We start from the raw sequence: 19,337 nt of genomic DNA on the forward strand, positions 1-19,337 counted from the left end.
GCATCAAGGTCCACTGGGGTGGTCTGCTTACTGTGCCCACTCAATGAACATGCCTGGCAGTCCTCCACCCCACACACACGGCATGCAGAGACAAATCACAGCAGTGGGCAGCACACCTTTGACACAAATCACTTTAATTTTGCACCTATCATCAGTAGAACCAGATGATGGCACCCTGCGGGCACAAGATGGGGCACAGCAAAGCATCTTCTAGGAGAGGGGGGTGGAAACAGTGCCCTGTAGTCCTCATTGGCTCCTCCTTTTACATTCATAGTGTGCCCTGAGTGGGCTGCTGCCAGCGGCCTCCTTCAACCCCAACACCCAGGTCTGGCACCCTCTTTGGTTTAGCTGGATGTGCCAGGCTGTGGGGCACCGGCTCCTTTGGTCCTGTGGCTCAAGCTCACATTAGTGAACAGTAGTTTTAATTTTAAAGAGAGTCCCCGCCGAATACTGCCACCCATCCTGCTGCCAAGCGGAGACACAAATCAGCCAAAGAGGTCCTGGCCAGCAGATTGGCAGCCAGTGGTGTCACTGTCTCTTCTCCAGACGGGCATCCAGCGAGTTGTTCTTGGCAGACTCCTGCTCTGTCCGTGGCACCTGCTCCGTGTCCTTGTGGGCTGGCAGCCTGGCATAGTTCTCGGGCAGTCCGGGGTTGTATCGGTACTGGTAGCCGTATGCCCGCAGGTGGTAGGTGTAGTACTCCAGGATGTACATGAGCTCAGCGCTCACGTAATGGAAGGAGACGGCGAGGTCAGAGCAGCATTGGGGACCCTGAAGGGACAAAGAAGAAGATGATGAGCAGCGGGCACCGCAAATCAAACGGGCATTGAACATGGCACCCTCAGTCAACAACAACATTTATTTCTATAGCACACTTTCATACAAACAGTAGCTCAAAGTGCTTTACATAATGAAGAATAGAAAAATAAAAGACAATAAGAAAACAAAATAAGTCAACATTAATTAACATCGAATAAGATTAAGGTGGTCCGATGGCCAGGGGGGACAGAAAAAACAAAAAAACTCCAGACGGCTGGAGAAAAAAAAAATAAAATCTGCAGGGACTCCAGACCATGAGACCACCCAGTCCCCTCTGGGCATTCTACCTAACATCAATGAAACGGTCCTCTTTGGATTAGGGTTCTCACGGAAGGGCTTGATGATGATATGATGATGATGATGATGATGGTCACGTGGACGTCTGCCTTTTAGTCCATCCATCATTGTTGGAGCATCATGAAGCTTTGAGTAGGTGAAGGTGGCGCAGGCACCTGGCCAGAAATGACACAAGGGTGCCAAGAGTCTAAAGTCAGGTGTAAGTATTGGCGACCAGTCACGGAAACAGCCCAGTGATGACACCTGGCATATACTGGCTTACTCCTTACTGACTGGTGATGCCCTCGGACCTCACAGCCTCCGTAACCGCTCTGCTGTGAATTGAAAGGGGCAGTTGTAGTGTGCAGCGCTCACCAGCAGGTGGCAGCCTCATCCTAACATACGGCAGACCCAGGGCCCCTCGACCATTAATCGAAAGTGTGTGCCACCACGGAGGGCACCACATCACGGAGCAGCCAACGGTAAGCCAGAGAACTGGGATACGAAGTCCTCTCTCGTCTGTACCGATGCACAAACACGGGGGGCACAGGAGTCGGTAATCATGGCGAGGTGCCGACTGCAGGAAAGACGGACATCGGACACGGGACAATAGGACGACGACTGTCCGGGGGTGGGGAGGTGCGATGTGAAAGAAGCGATAAAAAGACAGACAGACAAGAAAGGCACTGCATGACTGGGGCAGACAGATAGGAAAGGCGCTATATGATAGACAGACAGGGCGCTTATGGAAAAGTTAGATAGGAAAGGCAGCACAAGACTGGCAAAAAAAGACACAGCCAAGAAGGGGACTCTGACAGACAGACAGACAGACGGTGCTCAATAACGCGTACAGCGCGGAGAGGCACAGACAGACTGCGGTCACCAGGGGGCGCTGCAGCTCCACAAACACAAGCGCTAAGCCCGATGAGCGTCTCTAACTTCCAGCGCATGCGCATCAAAGGCCCAACCACACAGTTTCAGCCCAGGGCTCTCTGCGGCTCTCCGTCTTCATCCTCCTCCTCCTCCTCACGCTGTCCCCTGGGATTGAGGCATGTAACCCCCACCCCAGTGTCCTGAAGCGGTGGCTCCGAGGCACTTCTGGGTGATGTTGGAGCCCAAGCTAGGAGGGTTCACAAGCAGTCCCCTTCAGTGCCACTTTGCGGGCACCCATGGATCCCAACAGGGCCCGAGTTGGCATGATGCCCCTTTGGGATGGGGGTGTGGCTGCCATCTAGGGGCTTGTGCCAGCCTGTCCTTCCAGGGTGGGTATGCTTCCCAGGCAGCATCCATCACACAGATGGCCAGGAGGGGACGCTATACTGGTGGGATTCATAGACATGGCACTAAATCACAGATTGACTGGAAAGCACTACAATGGCAGGGGCACAATACAACAGGGCGTCACCCGCCACAGCCGCTTGTCTCCTCAGAGTGCACCGACAGCCACTAACCCCCAGTGGGTGTCACAGACCCGACCCCCGTCTTGCCACCCACTGCCCCCCTAGCTCTTACAGGGTGGTCCCAGACCCCACCCCACTCACCTCCACAATGGGGTAGTAGCAGTAGTTCCAGTACCAGAAGGACTTGGTGAACTTGCCGGTGAGGTGACTTTCGGGGACAAAGGGGTGGAAGGTCTCCCGGTGCAGGGAGTCACGCGAGTCGCCCGCCAGCACGCCCATCTTCTCCATGCACTGCCCCAGCGCCAGGTCCTCCACGGAGCTGGTGTGGGAGCAGACGTTGGTGCGGAAGCCTTCTACGAAGCGGCGCAGTGCCTCCTTGCTGAGGACGTACCCGGCGCCGCCGCTCATGTAGCCCTGCTTGGCGAAGGGCCGGAAGCGCTTGCCGAAGTAGATGGGCTCGTCGGGGGTGTAGTTGGCGAGGACCAAGCGCAAGTTGTCCACCACGACGAAGGTGTCGTCGTCCGCCTTGAGGAACCAGTCGGCCTCGTTGAAGTGGTGCTGCTCCAGGTAGTGGAAGGCGCGGATGGTCTTCCAGTAGAGCTGGTCGCGCCCCTCCTTGGTGTCCAGGCCTATGGTGGGGAAGTTGGGGTCGTCGGTGGAGCTCATGAAGATCACCATGTTGCAGTGGCGGCTCCAGGTGGCCTTCACGTGGCGGGCTTTCTTCTCCAGGTTGGCCGGACCCGTCATGACCCAGCACAGAATGCGCACCTTGTTGTAGATGTCATCGGCCACACGGCTGTCCTCGCCTGCCAATAGGGAGACAGACAGACAGAATGGGCACCGTTTGTATGTGGGGGTTTAAGCCAGGCGGTCATCGCCAGCCAAGTCGTGCCTACCTTTCAGGTGAGGGTGCTCCAGGTTGATCAGGGCCGGCCCGTCGACCCTCCAGTTCAGGTTCTCGTTTTCCACCACGGCCTTGTTCTTGGAGGCGACCGGCAGGCTCATCTTGTGGAAGAAGTTCTTGTTAAGGGGCACCTGCGTCAGGAAGAAGTACAAAGTGCAGGTGCCCACCATGAAGCCCAGGAAGAAAGAGCGCCTGGAGCTCATCTTGGCCATCCTTCCTTCTCAGGTGCAGTTCACTTTCATACCTGCAGGGAGAAAAAAAAAATAGCAGAGGCGGGTCAAGAGGGGGCACCTTAGGAGAGTAGAGACACCGGTGACCCCAAAAACGCACCACCCCACTTCTGTCACAATGTCCCTGCGACCCTTTTCTGACCTACCAATCCCACTTGAGTGGCTCAGAAACGTCTCGGGGGTCAAACATCTCGCCCCTTCTGCAGTCTCCACCACTTGAGCACGCGTGGGATCAGCTTTGGTTGGGTGCATCCGACTGCCGATTCCCATTTGAGCGCCAGCAGCCCGGAATTTCCAAAGATTTACAAGCTAGGATTCACCCGAGTGGTCCAAGCAGGGGGCACAACTTTGTGTTTATTTGCACGGTCAATGGCCGGTGCCCTCATCCTCCTCCTCCTCCTCATCAAACCTGGCATCTCTCTGTTCAGGCACTCCTCGGATTTGGCACATCAGAAAACCTGAAGGACGTGAGCCGGAGAGGAGCGTGGCACTCACTGTGTGAGAGAGATCAGTGCAGGCATAAGACCCTGTAACCGATATAGCGCCTTTACCCGCTACATGGCACCGTATAAAGTATTGGGGACACACCCACTATGCCAGCTAACAGGACCATGATGGGTCAGCACTGGCATACAGACAGCTTTACCAATGTGCACGTTGGTACAGAGTAAACGTCAAGATGGGCATTAAGAGAACTGCCTGGTAAACCCAATTCTCATATAGCACCCTTCCTTAGGGGGGCTCACATGGACCGAGGTGGTCTTCATGCAGTTAGGACAGTCGGGAGGCCGGTTAGGCAGGAGAGTGGAGCCCCCCAGGGACACACTGGTTAGTAAGCCAGCAGGCTGTGCGTTTCTGGGGTCCACCTGCCCACCCACAATGCCACCCTGCCAATTCATACGACGACGAGCATTCAGTGCTGTGGCTGCCAATGCAGAGCAAATGTCACTCAGGCGCTGAAGAGATTTCTGAAAGAGGTAAAGAGCGGGTGGTGGTCTGCACTGGCACAAGCTCAACAGACGAAGAGGGCACACGGGGCAGGGAGAGTCAGCAGCGCCGTTAGTTAGACCAACAGCGCTGTTTGACGAAGGGTCCCATTAGTGCCGTGAGGTGGGCAACCTCGAGAAATTGATGAGCGCAGATGTCACAACCACCGTCATCGTCACTCGAGAGCGCACTGAGCTGAGGTGGCATTTCAGGACAATCGGTCAGCTCGACACGGCAGTCTGTGTAACGCGCCCTCCAGAGTGGAGTTGTCACCCTGGCATTCTGACACTTGAACTGTCACCCGGTGGAACCGAAAGAAAACTTCAGCGGCGATTGGCAATAAAACCAGAGGTCAGCTTTATAACTGAATGTCATCAGGAGTAAGGGGGACAACAGCACTGGGATTAAAGGGACGCATGTGTGGGGTCCGAGCATCTGAAAGGGTGCAGCCCTGGTACTGAGTGTGTGTTGGGGGATCCCCGAGGCTCCAGTGGCTTTAAAACGGAGAGACTGGCACTGATCCTGTTTGCACGCCAGTGGTACTCGACTGGTCCTAGTGCCCTCAATGACTCTCCATGGGTCACAATTAGGACACCGTTGGAACGAGAGAAGAAAAGGAGCAAAATGAACAAAAAAAAAAAAGAAAAAGAGACGCAAGCAAAATCAAGAGAGAGCAGAGATTACAAATAACGGGGACCCCCACACTGCCCCCTGCTGGTCACCACTCTTAACGTCACCCAATTCTGACTAAATATCACCCTCTGCTTCCTGTGTCTGAGCCAATTCTACACTCCACACCCTGAGCTCCCACTTCTGTTAGTTTGATGCCCACCCTCTCATGTGGCACATCATCAAATGCTTTGACAGTCCAGATCAATAATCTCATCTGCTCCTCTCTGATCGTCTCCTTCATAGAATTCCAGCCTGTTAGTAAAACACGACCTCCCTCGTCTGACGCCATGCTGACTGCCCCGTCCTTTCCAGCTGTTGCCCAGTCTTCTCCTTAATTCCTTCCATTCATTTCCCTGTGATGCCCGTTAATCTTACTGTCCTCTAGTTGCTCTGATCTGCCCGTCACCCTCTTAACATAACGGGATGATATTTGTCATTTTCCGGTCCCTTTGGAGTCTCTCCGGTGTGCAGTGACTGCCTAATAATACGCGTCAAGACTTTCTATTTTGTGGCCACTAGAGGTCACTGTTGCTTCTTTAAACCCAACAGACAGACCCTCAGGGCAGCAGGTGAAAGTACCAAGAAGTTGTTTTAATCTTCTTCTTCCTCTTCTTGTGCCCCCCCAAGCACCACAGCCACAGATAAACAGACAAGTAAATCCCAAGCGCAGTTCTTCTCTCTCTTTATCTCCTCCACACCTCCGGCTCGCTGGCTGGGCTCACAGCATGTCCTGTGTTTATAGCGCCCGACCCGGTGAGTGTTTCTGCTCTTCCGGCCACACGACTGGCTCGATGGAAAACTTGAGTTTATTTTCTTCATCCTGGATGTCCGTCCTCGTGGCTACGAGGGATGTACGACTCCCCAGGTCCATTCACAGCACCCCCTGGTGGCACCCAACAGGGATTGGGATACCGAACTCCAAGTCCCAGGATGCCCTGCGGGGTGCTACACTCCAGGGCAGCTGCCGTCTAGCGTCTGCCTTCTCCCGTCCTGCCATCTCAGGGGGGTCCCGGCCGTCTCTTACAATCTGTCCTCGCTAACCTTGAGGGTAAACCTGATCAGGTCCTGGTGACGTGTTTGATGTCAGCCTGTTTAATCTGCGCAGCTCTTCTCTCTCTACAGTTTCTCCCTCAGTAGCTCCTTAGTAGCCCCTGTTACTGCTCCGAGGGTCTCCACGTTTGACAAATGTCAGTTTAGAGGGTCCGTTATTTCACTGTTTGTGTCGTTTAACCCTCCTTTACTATTCCTGATGCTCTTCACCTCCTCCTTGACTGATGTTCTACCACGAAGAATCTCTTTGGGTCGTCTTTCTGCTTATCTGCTGTATTCCTCCCCAAATGTCCTTTAGTCCTTCTTAATGGCTGCCCCCCAGTTCCCCTGCGCCCCACGATTCACTTTTCCGCTCTTAGTCTTTTACGACTCGTTTCTTTTTATCTCACTACTGGTTTTTTAATCCCCCCCCCCAATTTCCAAGCTCCAATACGCATCACGCTGTCTGTCAGTCTGTCCCACCGGCCCAACGAGTTCCTCACACTTCTGTTTACTCCAATTGTTGGATGCCCACTGCATGGGGTGGGACGGGTACGGCATGGTGTATGGGGTGCCACTCTCCGACTTGCCTTTTTGGCAGGAAATCTTCCATTTTTATTTTCCGCCTACAAAGGGTGTCAAGGCTTGGGGGGGGCGTTAAAGCCCACCGAGACATTCCCTGTGATTTTGGAAATCCGTCGTTGCGGTCTTTTCATATCCTGAGGTTTTCAAATTCTACACATCAATTTTTTATTTTTTAAAATCACTTGGTATTCACACATCTGTTATTTGCTCAAAATCGCTGCAGGGTTAATCGATGAAGCACTTGAGAAAATAAACGACTCGCAGCAACTCTAAGGCGACGCCAACGCAGTCGTGTGCCAATTCACGGCCAGCGCAGTCCAGTCGGCTCGTATTCTCTCTCGGCCGAGCGTCACAGGAAAACAAAACGGGTGAAGAATGTTCTAGAAACGGACAGGAGGCACAGGGTCTCCTATGTCTTCCGACTCTCCGAGGGTCCTTTAGGGTTCGTCTGAATTCATCCATCCATAACCCTACACCCGCACTTCTCAGCCTTAATGGCCCCCCGCTGCACAGTTTGGGATTTTTAAATTCCCTGACGACCCACCAGCAGCAACTGAAAACGGCCCCTTAAACGCTGGCAAACACGCACACACACACACACACTGCAGCACGGGTGACCGCTTAGGTGACCCACCCAAGGTCCACTCACAAATTGACGATGCCAGCCTGGGTCATGACCCCATGGCCAAGAGAGAGACTGGCACAGGCGACCCACTCACGAATGAATGATGCCAGCCTGGGTCATGACCCCATGGCCAAGAGAGAGACTGGCACAGGCGACCCACTCACGAATGAATGATGCCAGCCTGGGTCATGACCCCATGACCAAAAGAGAGACTGGCACAGGCGACCCACTCACGAATGAATGATGCCAGCCTGGGTCATGACCCCATGGCCAAGAGAGAGACTGGCACAGGCGACCCACTCACGAATGAATGAATGATGGCAGCAGGTGACATTTTTAAAAACATAAGCTGCTCGCTGCTCACTGGGCCTACAGTACGTATCACCGATTAAACGAGACATAAAACATTTGAGCATTTCTCAAAATCCTAATCATTTTTTATATTTATATCATGCTGGTCTCACTACTCAAAGCACTTTACAGAGCAAGTGGGCAGCCACTTCACCCACCACTAATGGGCAGCACCCTTCTGGATGAGGTCACGGCAGCCATTTCTGCACCTTGAAAGCTCAGCACACGTCAGCTGTTGAAGGGGTCTCTGCTCAATGCAGTTTGGGCTGGGATTTGTGAAAGCAGTGCTAATGTCTGTGATGCGCCACCTGTTGGAATGACACATGCAATGCATTTTATTGTAAATGTTTATGATGCGCCATCTGTTAGAATTGATACGCAGTTTCCGTTGGGATTCATAAAGGCAGCGCGGATGTCTGATGCACCATCAGTTGGAATGACAAAGGTAACATATTGGTCTCTGCTACATGTGGTTTGAGGTGGAATTCATAAAAGCAGCGCCGATGTCTGTGATGCGCCACCTGTTGGATAGCAGACACTTGGATAGCTACCGGACAGACAGACACACCCTTGTACTGCACTCCCAGGGGGCACCTTAATAAAAGGACAAGTGAGGTGAGGTGACACTTCAGCTAGTAGTGCACCTCGAGGTCGGTGTACAGTTTTGACCTGCAGGGACGCAGCAGACGAGGTCCAGAGAGGAGACGGACTAGGCGGATTATGGGGGTCTGCACCTTTCAGGTGACCGACATTGTGAGGTGCCCTGACTGAAGAGCTTAGAGGCTGCACATCGAGTCCCAGCTGTCACTTTAACAGTTTCCAGTGCTGTCGCCGTGTCCTGTTTGTGTTGAAGCTTTTATTTTAATGGCAGATTTCACACAAACGTTAGAAGCTTTTCCTTCGCGTAAAGAACCAGAGACACACATGCAGTTACCGACCAAGAATTCTGGTGGACAGCAGGGACCTTCAGATCTTGACTGGGCAGCGCTGGCGAGCTTATTGTGCCGAATGGCCCATCCTCGTCAGGACTGCTCTAAGGCAGAACACCTCATTCAGCCCCCCAAAAAAATGGCCGAGCGGAGATGGCCACGTGTGACACATTAGCTCAGCCGGTGACACTCCTCACTCTAGTGTCTCACTTGGCTGCACTCAGCACAGCCAAGCAACAAAGCCAGCCACGTGACAGGGCAGGTGCCACCAGTGATGGGCATTTCATTGGAAACAACACCCCGACCACACAACAGGGAAAGAAACAAAAGGACTTGCTGAACGTCCCTCCTTGTCAGGGTTGGGTTAACTGCTCACGATCTGGTGGTGACAGAAGACCAGTGAGTGCGGCGGGCCACTCGGCTTCACACTCGGAGCTCTCAAGTCGTGTAATGTGCCACACACCCCTGGCACTCTCTTGGTCTACTCGTCCTTAACATTCAGAGCGCGGGTCTTCTGAGGAAGTGACGATGACACAATGACGAGGAAAGGCCTGTGTGATCCTGAAACTTGTCATTTAGAGTCTTCAGCAAGATAAGGAGGACAGCCAAGGGTCGGTTATTGAGGAGTCTGTGCAACACGGTGATCGCTCCTTTAGATGAACAAATTTAGAAAAAAAAAAAAGGATAAGGGTTTAGATCTGTGGTGCTCTCCTCCTCCCGTGGTCTGTAATTAAAGGGGAGAAAGGGCAGAGGGTAGAGCACGAGAAAGATCTGGGGACAATTCACCTTCATACAGGGACAAGTGTCTGTGTGTCTGGCCAGTCGCTACGTCTCAATCACTCCAATGGATGGGCCAGCACAAACTAACAGTTTTAACAAATCCCATACCAAGTGGACCATCACAGAGACACATGCATTGCATCTGCCATTTAAAACAGACGGTGCAGCACAGACATTTGTAGTAAGGCACTTCATCACAGTTTTTACGAATCCCATACCAAGTGGACCATCACAGAGATGTGTGGCATCTGCCATTTCCAACAGACGGTGCAGCACAGACATTTGTAATAAGGCATTCTATTACTACAAATGTATCCGATTTGCCATTTGCGGGAAAGACCAATGCAATGCATTTTCTTGCTATAGGATTTATAAAATGCATTCCAACAGATGGCAGTGCACTGCAAACGTTAACACTACGGCCTACACCGATTACTTAGATAGGCAGCACAGCTAGTCAAAGGAGAAGGAAGGGTCTGTACATCTGTCGGTCCCTCAGGTTACCAAGTCTCGGTTATTCTAATAGGTGGTGTAGCACAAATGTTTCCAGTAATAAAACACACTGCATGTCATTCCAACAGATGGAGCAGCACAAGCAAATGCAGTAATGCACTTTATTACTACAAATGCTTGTGATGCGCCGTCTGTTGGAATGACAAATACAATGCATTTCAAGTCGAAGCTGGGGGGCTGTCAAGAGGCAGGGCCTGTTAAAGCCCACCGCGGCACTTCCTGTGCGATTTTAGGCTGCTATACAAAAATAAACTGCATTGTATTTCATCATTACACACATTACAGCATACATTCCAACAGGTGGTGCAGAGCAAATGTTAACAGAGGTTTAGAATGATCACACGGATTTTAAAATGTTTGAGATGAGTAGCATAGCTCGTAAAAATAGAGTCCATCTGGTTGTCATGTCTCTTGTCATTCCAGCAGATGGCGCAGCACAGACATTTGTAGAAATGCATCACATATACAGCATGCACTCCAACAGATGGCGCACTGTAAACGTTAATGCTGAGGCCTATGTGAGCCACTCGGACTTTAACACGTCTTAGATGGGTTGTGAGGCTCATCACCGATCACTCTTAACACTGAATGAATTTGTAAGAAAGAGCGGAGACGGCTTTACTTTCTCAGGAAACTCAAAACCATCGAGACACCACACACACACAAAAAGGTGTTTTACAAGAACCTGTCCTCACATTTGCTTACAATTGTTGGTTTGACAATCGAATCAAAGATTATCAGCCCTCTTAAGAAGATTATAAAAACTAGCAGTAACAGGATTGGTTCACAGCAGGCGGCCGTCACCGAGCCATGTGACAATCAGGTCAGAAAGGCGGTCGACTCACTTCTGTTAGAGAGACGCCAACCTGTGTGGGGCAGATGGGTGGCACAGCTAGTAAAAAAGGAGAAGAGTCGGTGTATCAGGGTGTCCATGCACTCCAACAGATGGCGCAGCACAAACACTTTTAGTAATCAAATACACGGCGCCAGTCACTCCAACAGATGGCGCAGCACAAACACTTTTAGTAATTACACGGCGCCAGTCACTCCAACAGATGGCAGCACAAACACTTTAGTAATTACACGGCGCCAGTCTCTCCAACAGATGGCGAGCACAAACACTTTAGTAATTACACGCGCCAGTCTCTCCAACAGATGGCGCAGCACAAACACTTTTAGTAAGCAAATACACGGCGCCAGTCTCTCCGTAGTACCCAGGTGAACATGTCAGGGGTGGTAATGCAGTGCCAAAGGTTTCTCTAATAACCAACTAGCATTAGCACAGGACTACTGAAGGAGGAGGAGAAGCTCAGCGAGGTGACCAGCAGGACGCTGAAGGAATGGCTGCTGAAAATGGGGCTTTGCCGTCCTATGGGAATAATAAAATTAAAAGTCGGTCATTTCAAGCAGTAATCGCCATCACACACACACTAGGAATGCCCGGACAGGGTCATAGAGAACTCCTTCTCTCACGGAGCCCTGCGGGACTCCAAGGCACCACTGCCACCCAAGGTGGATGCCATCTAGCATCCCGGGGGAGGTACTGTTCAGTCCATGCTTGTTCCTCTGGACCATACACAAAAGAGGCGGCCCGGCTGGGCAAGGGTCCTGGCCGTCCGCCACACAGTTGAGGATTGGTTTCAGTTGACTGCAGAGTTGGTTTACGATTAGACCACCATTGGGGAGGGGAACCCCCAGCAGCCAGTTATGTGAACTGGACCAGTGGGCACAGCCACATCGGGCTCCAATCCCATCACACGAGGAGCAGCAGTAAGCCACGGCTACCAGACTGCGTGTTCAGGGGACAACGTAACTTTATATAAAATAAAATAAAAAAATAAATAAATCAGACAGCAGGCCGCTCCCTCAAGTCTTCAAAAGTTTGTCGTTTCCTACTGCATGATGGCACAGGTGGCATGAAGATACCAGGTTCAGTGAGCCTTTTATTGAATCAAAGGTGCCAGCTGACCACAAACCCGGATGGACTCACAGAACTGAACTGCAACAAGCAGTGGGTGGTCTGAAAATCAAGAGGACTTAGAAGTCGTAGTGGACTATCAGACAGACAGAGTTCAGAGGTCATTAAGAAGGCTAACAGACTGTCAGGTTATATAGCGCCTTGATGTGTGGAGTACAAGTCACAGGAGGGTCTGCTCAGGCTTTATAACACACTGGTGAGGCCTCATCTGGAGTCCTGTGGTCAGTTGATGACTCCATAAAGACACAGCAGCACTGGAGGAGGTCCAGAGAAGAGCGGCGAGGCTGATTGAGGGCTACAGAGGATGGGTGATGAGGAAAGATTAAAAGAGCTGAGCCTTCACAGTGATGAAGAGGAGACCTGACTGAAGTGTTTAAAATGATGAAGGTGATCAGTGCAGTGGATCAGACAGTGAGGTCATCAAGAACACGAGGACACAGCTGGAGACTTGAGAAGGGTGAATGTCACACAAACATCAGGAAGGTTTTCTTCACGTCTTTTCATTTAACAGCACGTCCAACCGATGCCACCCTGCATGCTGAGCACCAAGTTCAGCCCCTTGTCACTTCCTTCCAGATCGGCACAGATGGTGAAAAGCCGACTTCCTGAGGTGGGCAGGTGGACACGAGGTGAAGTGAATTGTGTGCCACCCCTCCGTGCTGCGCCACAGCCCCTGCAAACGTCAAGCTCAGTGAGGAAATATTTGAACACAAAAGGAGCAGGAAGTGCCGTGCCCAGCCCAGGCTTGTCGTGCCTTTCATTTTCACCCAAGGTGTTGTCACACGAGCTGTTCAAACACACCGATTACCGCTGGGCAGACAGGAATTAAAAAAAAACAAAACACACATTCTGGACAAGAACGGACCATTCAGCCCACCAAAGCTCGCCAGTCCTGTCCACTTCATTCTTCTAAAGTAACATCAAGTCGAGTTCTAAAAGTCCCTGAAGTCCACCACACTACTGGTCACTCATTCCAAGTGTCTGTTGTTCTCCGTTTCCTGATGTTGGTGTGACATTCACCTGTCAGAAGTCTCCAGCTGTGTCCCCGTGTTCTTGATGACCTCTTTTTAAAGTCACCGTCTGATCCACTGTGCTGATTCTCTTCATCATTTTAAACTCTTCAGTCAGGTCTCCTCTTCATCACTGTGAAGGCTCAGCTCTTTTCACCCCCTGTAGTCCTCAATCAGCCTCGTCGTTCTTCTCTGGACCTCCTCCAGTGCTGCTGTGTCTTTATGGAGTCATAAACTGACCCCAGGACTCCAGATGAGGCCTCACCAGTGTATTATAAAGCCTGAGCAGACCCTCCTGTGACTTGTACTCCACACGTCAAGGCGCTATATAACCTGACATTCTGTTAGTCTTCTTAATGGCTTGTCTGCCAGTCGATAGCTTAGACTCCACTGTGACCCCTAAATCCTTCTCATGAGGTGGACTCTCGATGTTCAGACCCCTCCATTTTGTAATTCTTTACTTTTACTTTTGTAATTCTTTACTTTTACTGACATTACAAATCTTCCACAAGCCTGTCTGCTGTCCCAGTCCCTCTGTGATGGTTTAACAGATTCTTGATTATCTGCCAGTCCACCTCTCTTGGTATCCTCTGCCAACTTAACCAGCTTGTTTACTTCTATTCCTATCCAAATCTTTTATATTATACACCAGCAGTCCCTCGCGGCTCCACCCGTGTAGTCATGAAAGGAGACAAACCTTAAAAATCAATTTTAAAAAACAAATGGCATTCAGAAGAATCAATATTGCTAGCTTTCCTATCCAAGGGCCTCTTCATTTACAATATTTCTGGTTTTGCGAGAATGTAGCTGTGATCGCTTTACCAAAAATGTAAAAAAAAAAAAAGTTGGCAAGGTGCCAAGCTTGCTTAAGGTGGGTACGCTCCAAAGTCAAACGTTGCGGGTATCTGATCGTGTTCAGCTCTGATGGGAAAGCGTCCCCCTGCATGGAGAGAAGAGCACGAGGCCAATCAGCAGCTACCATCTAAAACACGCGGGGCTCTTATCTCTCTCGCCGTCTAAAACGTCACTCCTTAATCTCTAGATGAGCACGTGTGCCGAACAAACAGGTAGCGCTAGCTGAGCGGAGGCAGGATGCACTCCAACATGCGGCGACTCAAACGGAGGCTGAGGCAGGCCCCGCCCAGCTCCCTGTTCCTGAGGCCCCGCCCCCTGTCTCCCGGATTCGCTCCCGCAGGCAAACGGATTCTGAGCGCGATGAGTGAAGTTGCAAAATCATGCGGAATGTTCCAGCAAATTCTACAAAAAAAAATAAAATAAATCTAAATCCGTGAAGTAGTTGTGTCGTGAAAAGCGGACAGACAGACGGGCGTTGGATTTTCTATACAGAGAGATAAACAGCACCGCCCTCTGCTGGTCACCTTTCATAACTTCAGCCCTGTCTGACTTCACATCGCTCAGCACGTTACCCACATTGTTGTCGTCCTTGTTCTCCATTTTAACTTTTTTTTTTAATCCATCAAGCACTTTATCGTCACTGCGTAACACAATAAAAAAGGAACTTCTGTAACAACCCCGTACAGATAAGAGTACAATAAATACAGAATAAGAGCTCAAGTTCCTGCGCTAAAAATATTAGCAAGGCGCCACATGGAGTGCCAAGTGCTGGGCAGCAGCAGACGTTACTATGGCGACCCAGGCTGGTAAAGGACGCCACTCCCATAACTCACTGGATGTGCTGCACGGTGACGGACCTCGGACTTTCTGGCACTTGGCGCAGTGCTATTTTTTATTTTATTTTTTATCTATTTGTGTATGAATTGCTGTGAAGCGGGGCGGCACGGTGGCGCAGTGGTAGCGCTGCTGCCTCACAGTAAGGAGACCTGCAGGTTCGCTTCCCAGGTCCTCCCTGCGTGGAGTTTGCATGTTCTCCCCGTGTCTGTGTGGGTTTCCTCCGGGCGCTCCGGTTTCCTCCCACAATCCAAAAGACATGCAGGTTAGGTGAATTGGCGATTCTAAATTGGCCCGTGTGTGTGTTTGTGTGTGTCCTGCGGTGGGTTGGCACCAGCGGACCCCCGTGACCCTGTATTCGGATTCAGCTGGTTAGAAAATGGATGGATGCTGTGAAGCGCCCGCCGGACAGACGGAGTCCACTTAAACGAGTTCTACCCCTCCTCACACGGCGAGACGTTCAAGTGACGGCAGTTCAGTGCCAATGATGTCCTGTGCCGTTTCCATCATTGTACCAGGCTGCCATGTGGCTTTGCTGCATCTGTAAAAAGTTGACCAGCATCTCCACTGGGGGAGGTCAGCCTCCCAACTGCCCGCCCATTAGCCACCTCAGAAAGGAGGGGCGCCATTGGGCAGTGCCAGGACTGGTCCTCTGTGATGGGGACTCCCAGGAACTTCAAGCTGCAGACTTCCCGTTTTCGTACAAAAGTCGGGAATTGGACTTTTTATTCGAGTCCCCATCACCATCGTCATCCTTACCACCATTAGCCAAACTGACCAATCAGAGTGCTGGGAGGGCCAGGTGGGACACACCCACACCCAATGGCAGTGTCTGATTGTATTGTTGGCTACTCCGATAGTTTGACGTTTTAAATGAACAACTCCGGTAACGAGACCACACGTACTGTAAAACGCACACGGAAAAGCTGGCATTACCCTGCAAGGACTCGTAGGGGTCATTTGTGACACACACACATAAACTGCTGTAACAGACCCCCGTGTGCTCCTTTCCCGATGCTGACCCACTCGTCCCCTCTTAGGAGAACTCGGTACTGTTAAACACTCAGAAAGTCCAAAACTCACACAGCGGGCACACGACACCCACCTCTGCTGCACCTTCACTGGCACCCTGCTCTCTCACAGCACTGAATATCAAAGTCCACCGCTAACCTATAAAAGCTTTCACGACGGACATCAGCCAAAGGGGGACTCCAGAAGACCACCCATGTGTGTAAACGTGGATTACTAAACTGTGTGTGGATAAACACAACGTGGGGACGAAGACCCTCTGAAGGACTCACTCGCACCCGGCACCCGCACCCGGGCAGCGGAACTCGTAGGACGAGCGGCAGAGGCGTTTAAACAGCTCGACGAGGTTCAAGACGCCAATTAAGGAAAAATGAGAAATTGGAACTGCAACCACTTATTGGGGGGTCCTCACTTCTGGACATTTGTGGCACCGACTGGGAAAGAGGATTTAGTCAGACGAACGAGAACAAAAAAAACAAACTGCAAATATCGGCGAGATGTTTGGAAAACTCGATGAGAACGAAAGTCTCAAATCTGGACAGCCTGTTCATGTTCAGTGAGATTACTAAACTCGGGGGAAGACCGGAAAGGTCAGAAGAGGAACTGCTTGCAGTGGAGAACAGAAATAAACTTTTAAACTATTAAAAAAAATAAAATAGCGCAGCTAATGTTTCAATATGGGACATTAAATATGCAATACAGCAAATCATCGTGTGTGTATTTTTTACACCGTATGCTGAATCTATATATCTATCTATCTATCTATATATACACACACACACACACACACACATTTATTCCTGGCGCTCAAGAATTAATTTTTTAAAACTTGATGCATTTCATTTTTGTCTGTGCGGCCCCCACGGACCTCCACTTTGAGGGTAGCCGCCAGAATGGAGACCCTCATCGAGCGTTACTTTTGCAGACGACACTCTGGATTTCTCTTTCACGTCTTCGCCCGCAACCTTTTTCTCGTAGACATTCACTCATTTTTTGTTTTTTTTGGATCAAATTCACGGAGGATCAGCTGCTATTGAATAACCAGATTCGTGACTTGTTGGCTTTCCTGGAGCCCTCCTTCCGTTTTTGCCCATCCCTGCTTTAACTGTCAAGATTGTTCAATGAAGCGAGGAGCTCACATTTTCCTTCACACTGTTCACTTCTAAAACATTTTTAAATAAATGTCAGTTATCTGTGCCTCTTGGCCCAACCAGAAGAAGATCGAAATAAAAAAAGGAGGACCAAAGCCCAAAATCCCCTCAAAAGAAAAGACAACGGAAAGCCGAGCGCTCCAACCTCACACAGTTCCCTAAACCCCGTGGGTCCTCCGCGACTCGCTCCTGGACTGGCCATGTGTCACAATGAGCCGCCAACTCCTCCATGACGGGGACACTTGGTGTTTAATTCGGTGGCTCGTTACTCCTTTCGGTCTTCCAGGTTCATGCAAACGCTTGTTGGATTGGGACACATGTCCACTTCTTTCTCTCTCGCAGACTCTTAAGGAAAACCTCCATTTCTTAAAGGAGTACTCGGGGTGCCCTGGGCCGATATGAACAGGTAAACGGAGTGTTAAATGACCGCGACCGCCTACGGCAAGCAAAGTCAAACGGAGACAACAGTGGTCCCCGGGGCGGCCAACAACAGCACACAACTGTGGCAGCTGTCGCCATTCTCAAATATGAAGCTTTCACGGGCGCAGACAGCACGAGTGGTCCACACTACTGGCCACTCCAGTTCAGCTGACAGAATACGAGGCGACCCCGTGACGTTTTAAAGTTTCTATAGCGCCTTTAAAAAAAAAAAAAGGGGGAATGGCGTCTGCTTAAAGAGGTCCACGCTGCTAATCCGCGGGCTGACATTTAACCACGTACCCTGGACTTTTCACGAAAAGTTAGCCATCCCTCACACAGACAGTGCGCCGCCTCGTCCCGCTAGTCCATTCGGTGCGGTAAACACACACATCTCCCCGGCTGCTGTGTTTGAAAACGCGGCCTGCCCCACACGAGATGCAGCCATCGATGCCTCTCTGTTTGCAATGGCCTCGGCACGGGGGGCATTGTTTTTTTTTTTTTTCGCGCTTACCTCTGGTCACGAAGTGCCGCGTTCGATTCACTTTTCTTAGCCGACAGCCTGTTTGCTCCTTCCGCTTCGCCACTCCGTCGCACTGACACTTTTTTTCCGTTGCGAGACGCCGTCGGCCCCTTCACAGGCGGTTCGCTCCCTCCGTCTTGTCGCGGTCAATCCTAAACGCGACTTTCATTGGTGTAGAGTGGAGTCGATCACAGCTCGGCGCCCCGTCCCCATCCACCCCCGCTTTTCAATCTCGCACGCCGATTGGCTTCAGCTTCTGCCTCCACTATCTGATAACGGGCTTTGCAGGGTGCCGCATGCGCACTCGCTTGAAACCTGGAGGCGAGGAAATCTGTGTGCCGAGACCAGCTGCAGTTGAACGGAATCAGTGCGGCAGTTTTAGCGCTCGTGACGATTTGATTTGCAGCTTGAAGGATGGGGCGCCTTAAAAAAACATAACTTTAGAACGTTTGTTGTCATCTGAACTAGGAAATCCATTAGGCGAGATCGACACCTCAGGGGGCGCCGTTTTTATTTGGTAATTAAAGGGGCGTGTCTACATTTTAGTTTATACTTGACGCCGGTGTTCTAACGAACCCATCGAAATGATCTACTCAGGGATACTACGCATGCGCAGACCAAAATTACGCAGCTTTTCTCGGAGCTTGTGTTACTGTATTTCAGTAATATGTATGATTTTCTTAGCCTTACTAGATTAATGCATTTATTACAGTTTACTGCATAGGTATTTACTGTCAACATTTTATAACTTGTATATTTTGCACGTGTGACTTTTAATCTTGTACAGGCCATTGTATCCATGCACGAGTAATGGCCGTCTTGTGAAATCTTTGCATCAGGCTCTCTTTCGGGCAATAAATAAACAAAGTAGGACAAATCGTCAGAACACCGGGCGAAGAAAATGACATCAGATTCGGAGAGACACGTCTGCCCCTCACGTAGATTGCAGAGATTACATTCGTCCTTCCCGCGCCACTTTGGTCAACTCAAGTCAGTAACAGCAGGTACAACTCGTCTTCCAGCAGCGGACTCTGCTGTGGCATAATTAGGAATGCGACTCTGACTAAACACTGTCACTTGTTAACTACGTGACGACCGAACGGGAAGTGCGCCTGCGTCGCCCCTCGCCAACTTCAGACACCGAGGAGGTGACCAGAGGGCTCCATATGGGCTGCGACCGCCACTGGCTGTTCTCCTACTAAACATCTGTTGTACTGTAAATGTGTGTAGGCGCGCCGAGTTTGCACTCCGTCAAGAACTTTCAGTCTCCGTGAAGTTGTGACCAGGACGCGAGGTGTGGCAGACGGACCTGCCAGTCGGATTAAATCGGATTAGCGCTTGACGGACAGCCGAGAGCCACCCAGGTGACGACACGTGGCGCACCCTGCGGCGATCGACCTGTCCGTGGGAGTCGCCAGCTGTCCCCGACTTCAGTTTAGA

General features: G+C 50.9%; 1 protein-coding gene across 1 annotated transcript; it reads right to left on the reverse strand.

Moving 5' to 3' along the window:
* Positions 1 to 113: 113 nt before the first annotated feature.
* Positions 114 to 18,345, reverse strand: c1galt1b (core 1 synthase, glycoprotein-N-acetylgalactosamine 3-beta-galactosyltransferase, 1b). The gene is made up of 4 exons (XM_039746598.1): positions 17,889 to 18,345; positions 3,392 to 3,643; positions 2,637 to 3,301; positions 114 to 771 (listed from the first exon to the last, which is right to left on the reverse strand). Exons 2-4 carry the CDS (start codon positions 3,609 to 3,611, stop codon positions 529 to 531), a joined length of 1,128 nt encoding a protein of 375 aa, XP_039602532.1. The 5' UTR covers positions 3,612 to 3,643; positions 17,889 to 18,345; the 3' UTR covers positions 114 to 528.
* Positions 18,346 to 19,337: the final 992 nt, after the last annotated feature.

This window comes from Polypterus senegalus, chromosome 3, assembly GCF_016835505.1.
Source record: "Polypterus senegalus isolate Bchr_013 chromosome 3, ASM1683550v1, whole genome shotgun sequence".
NCBI lineage: Eukaryota > Metazoa > Chordata > Cladistia > Polypteriformes > Polypteridae > Polypterus > Polypterus senegalus.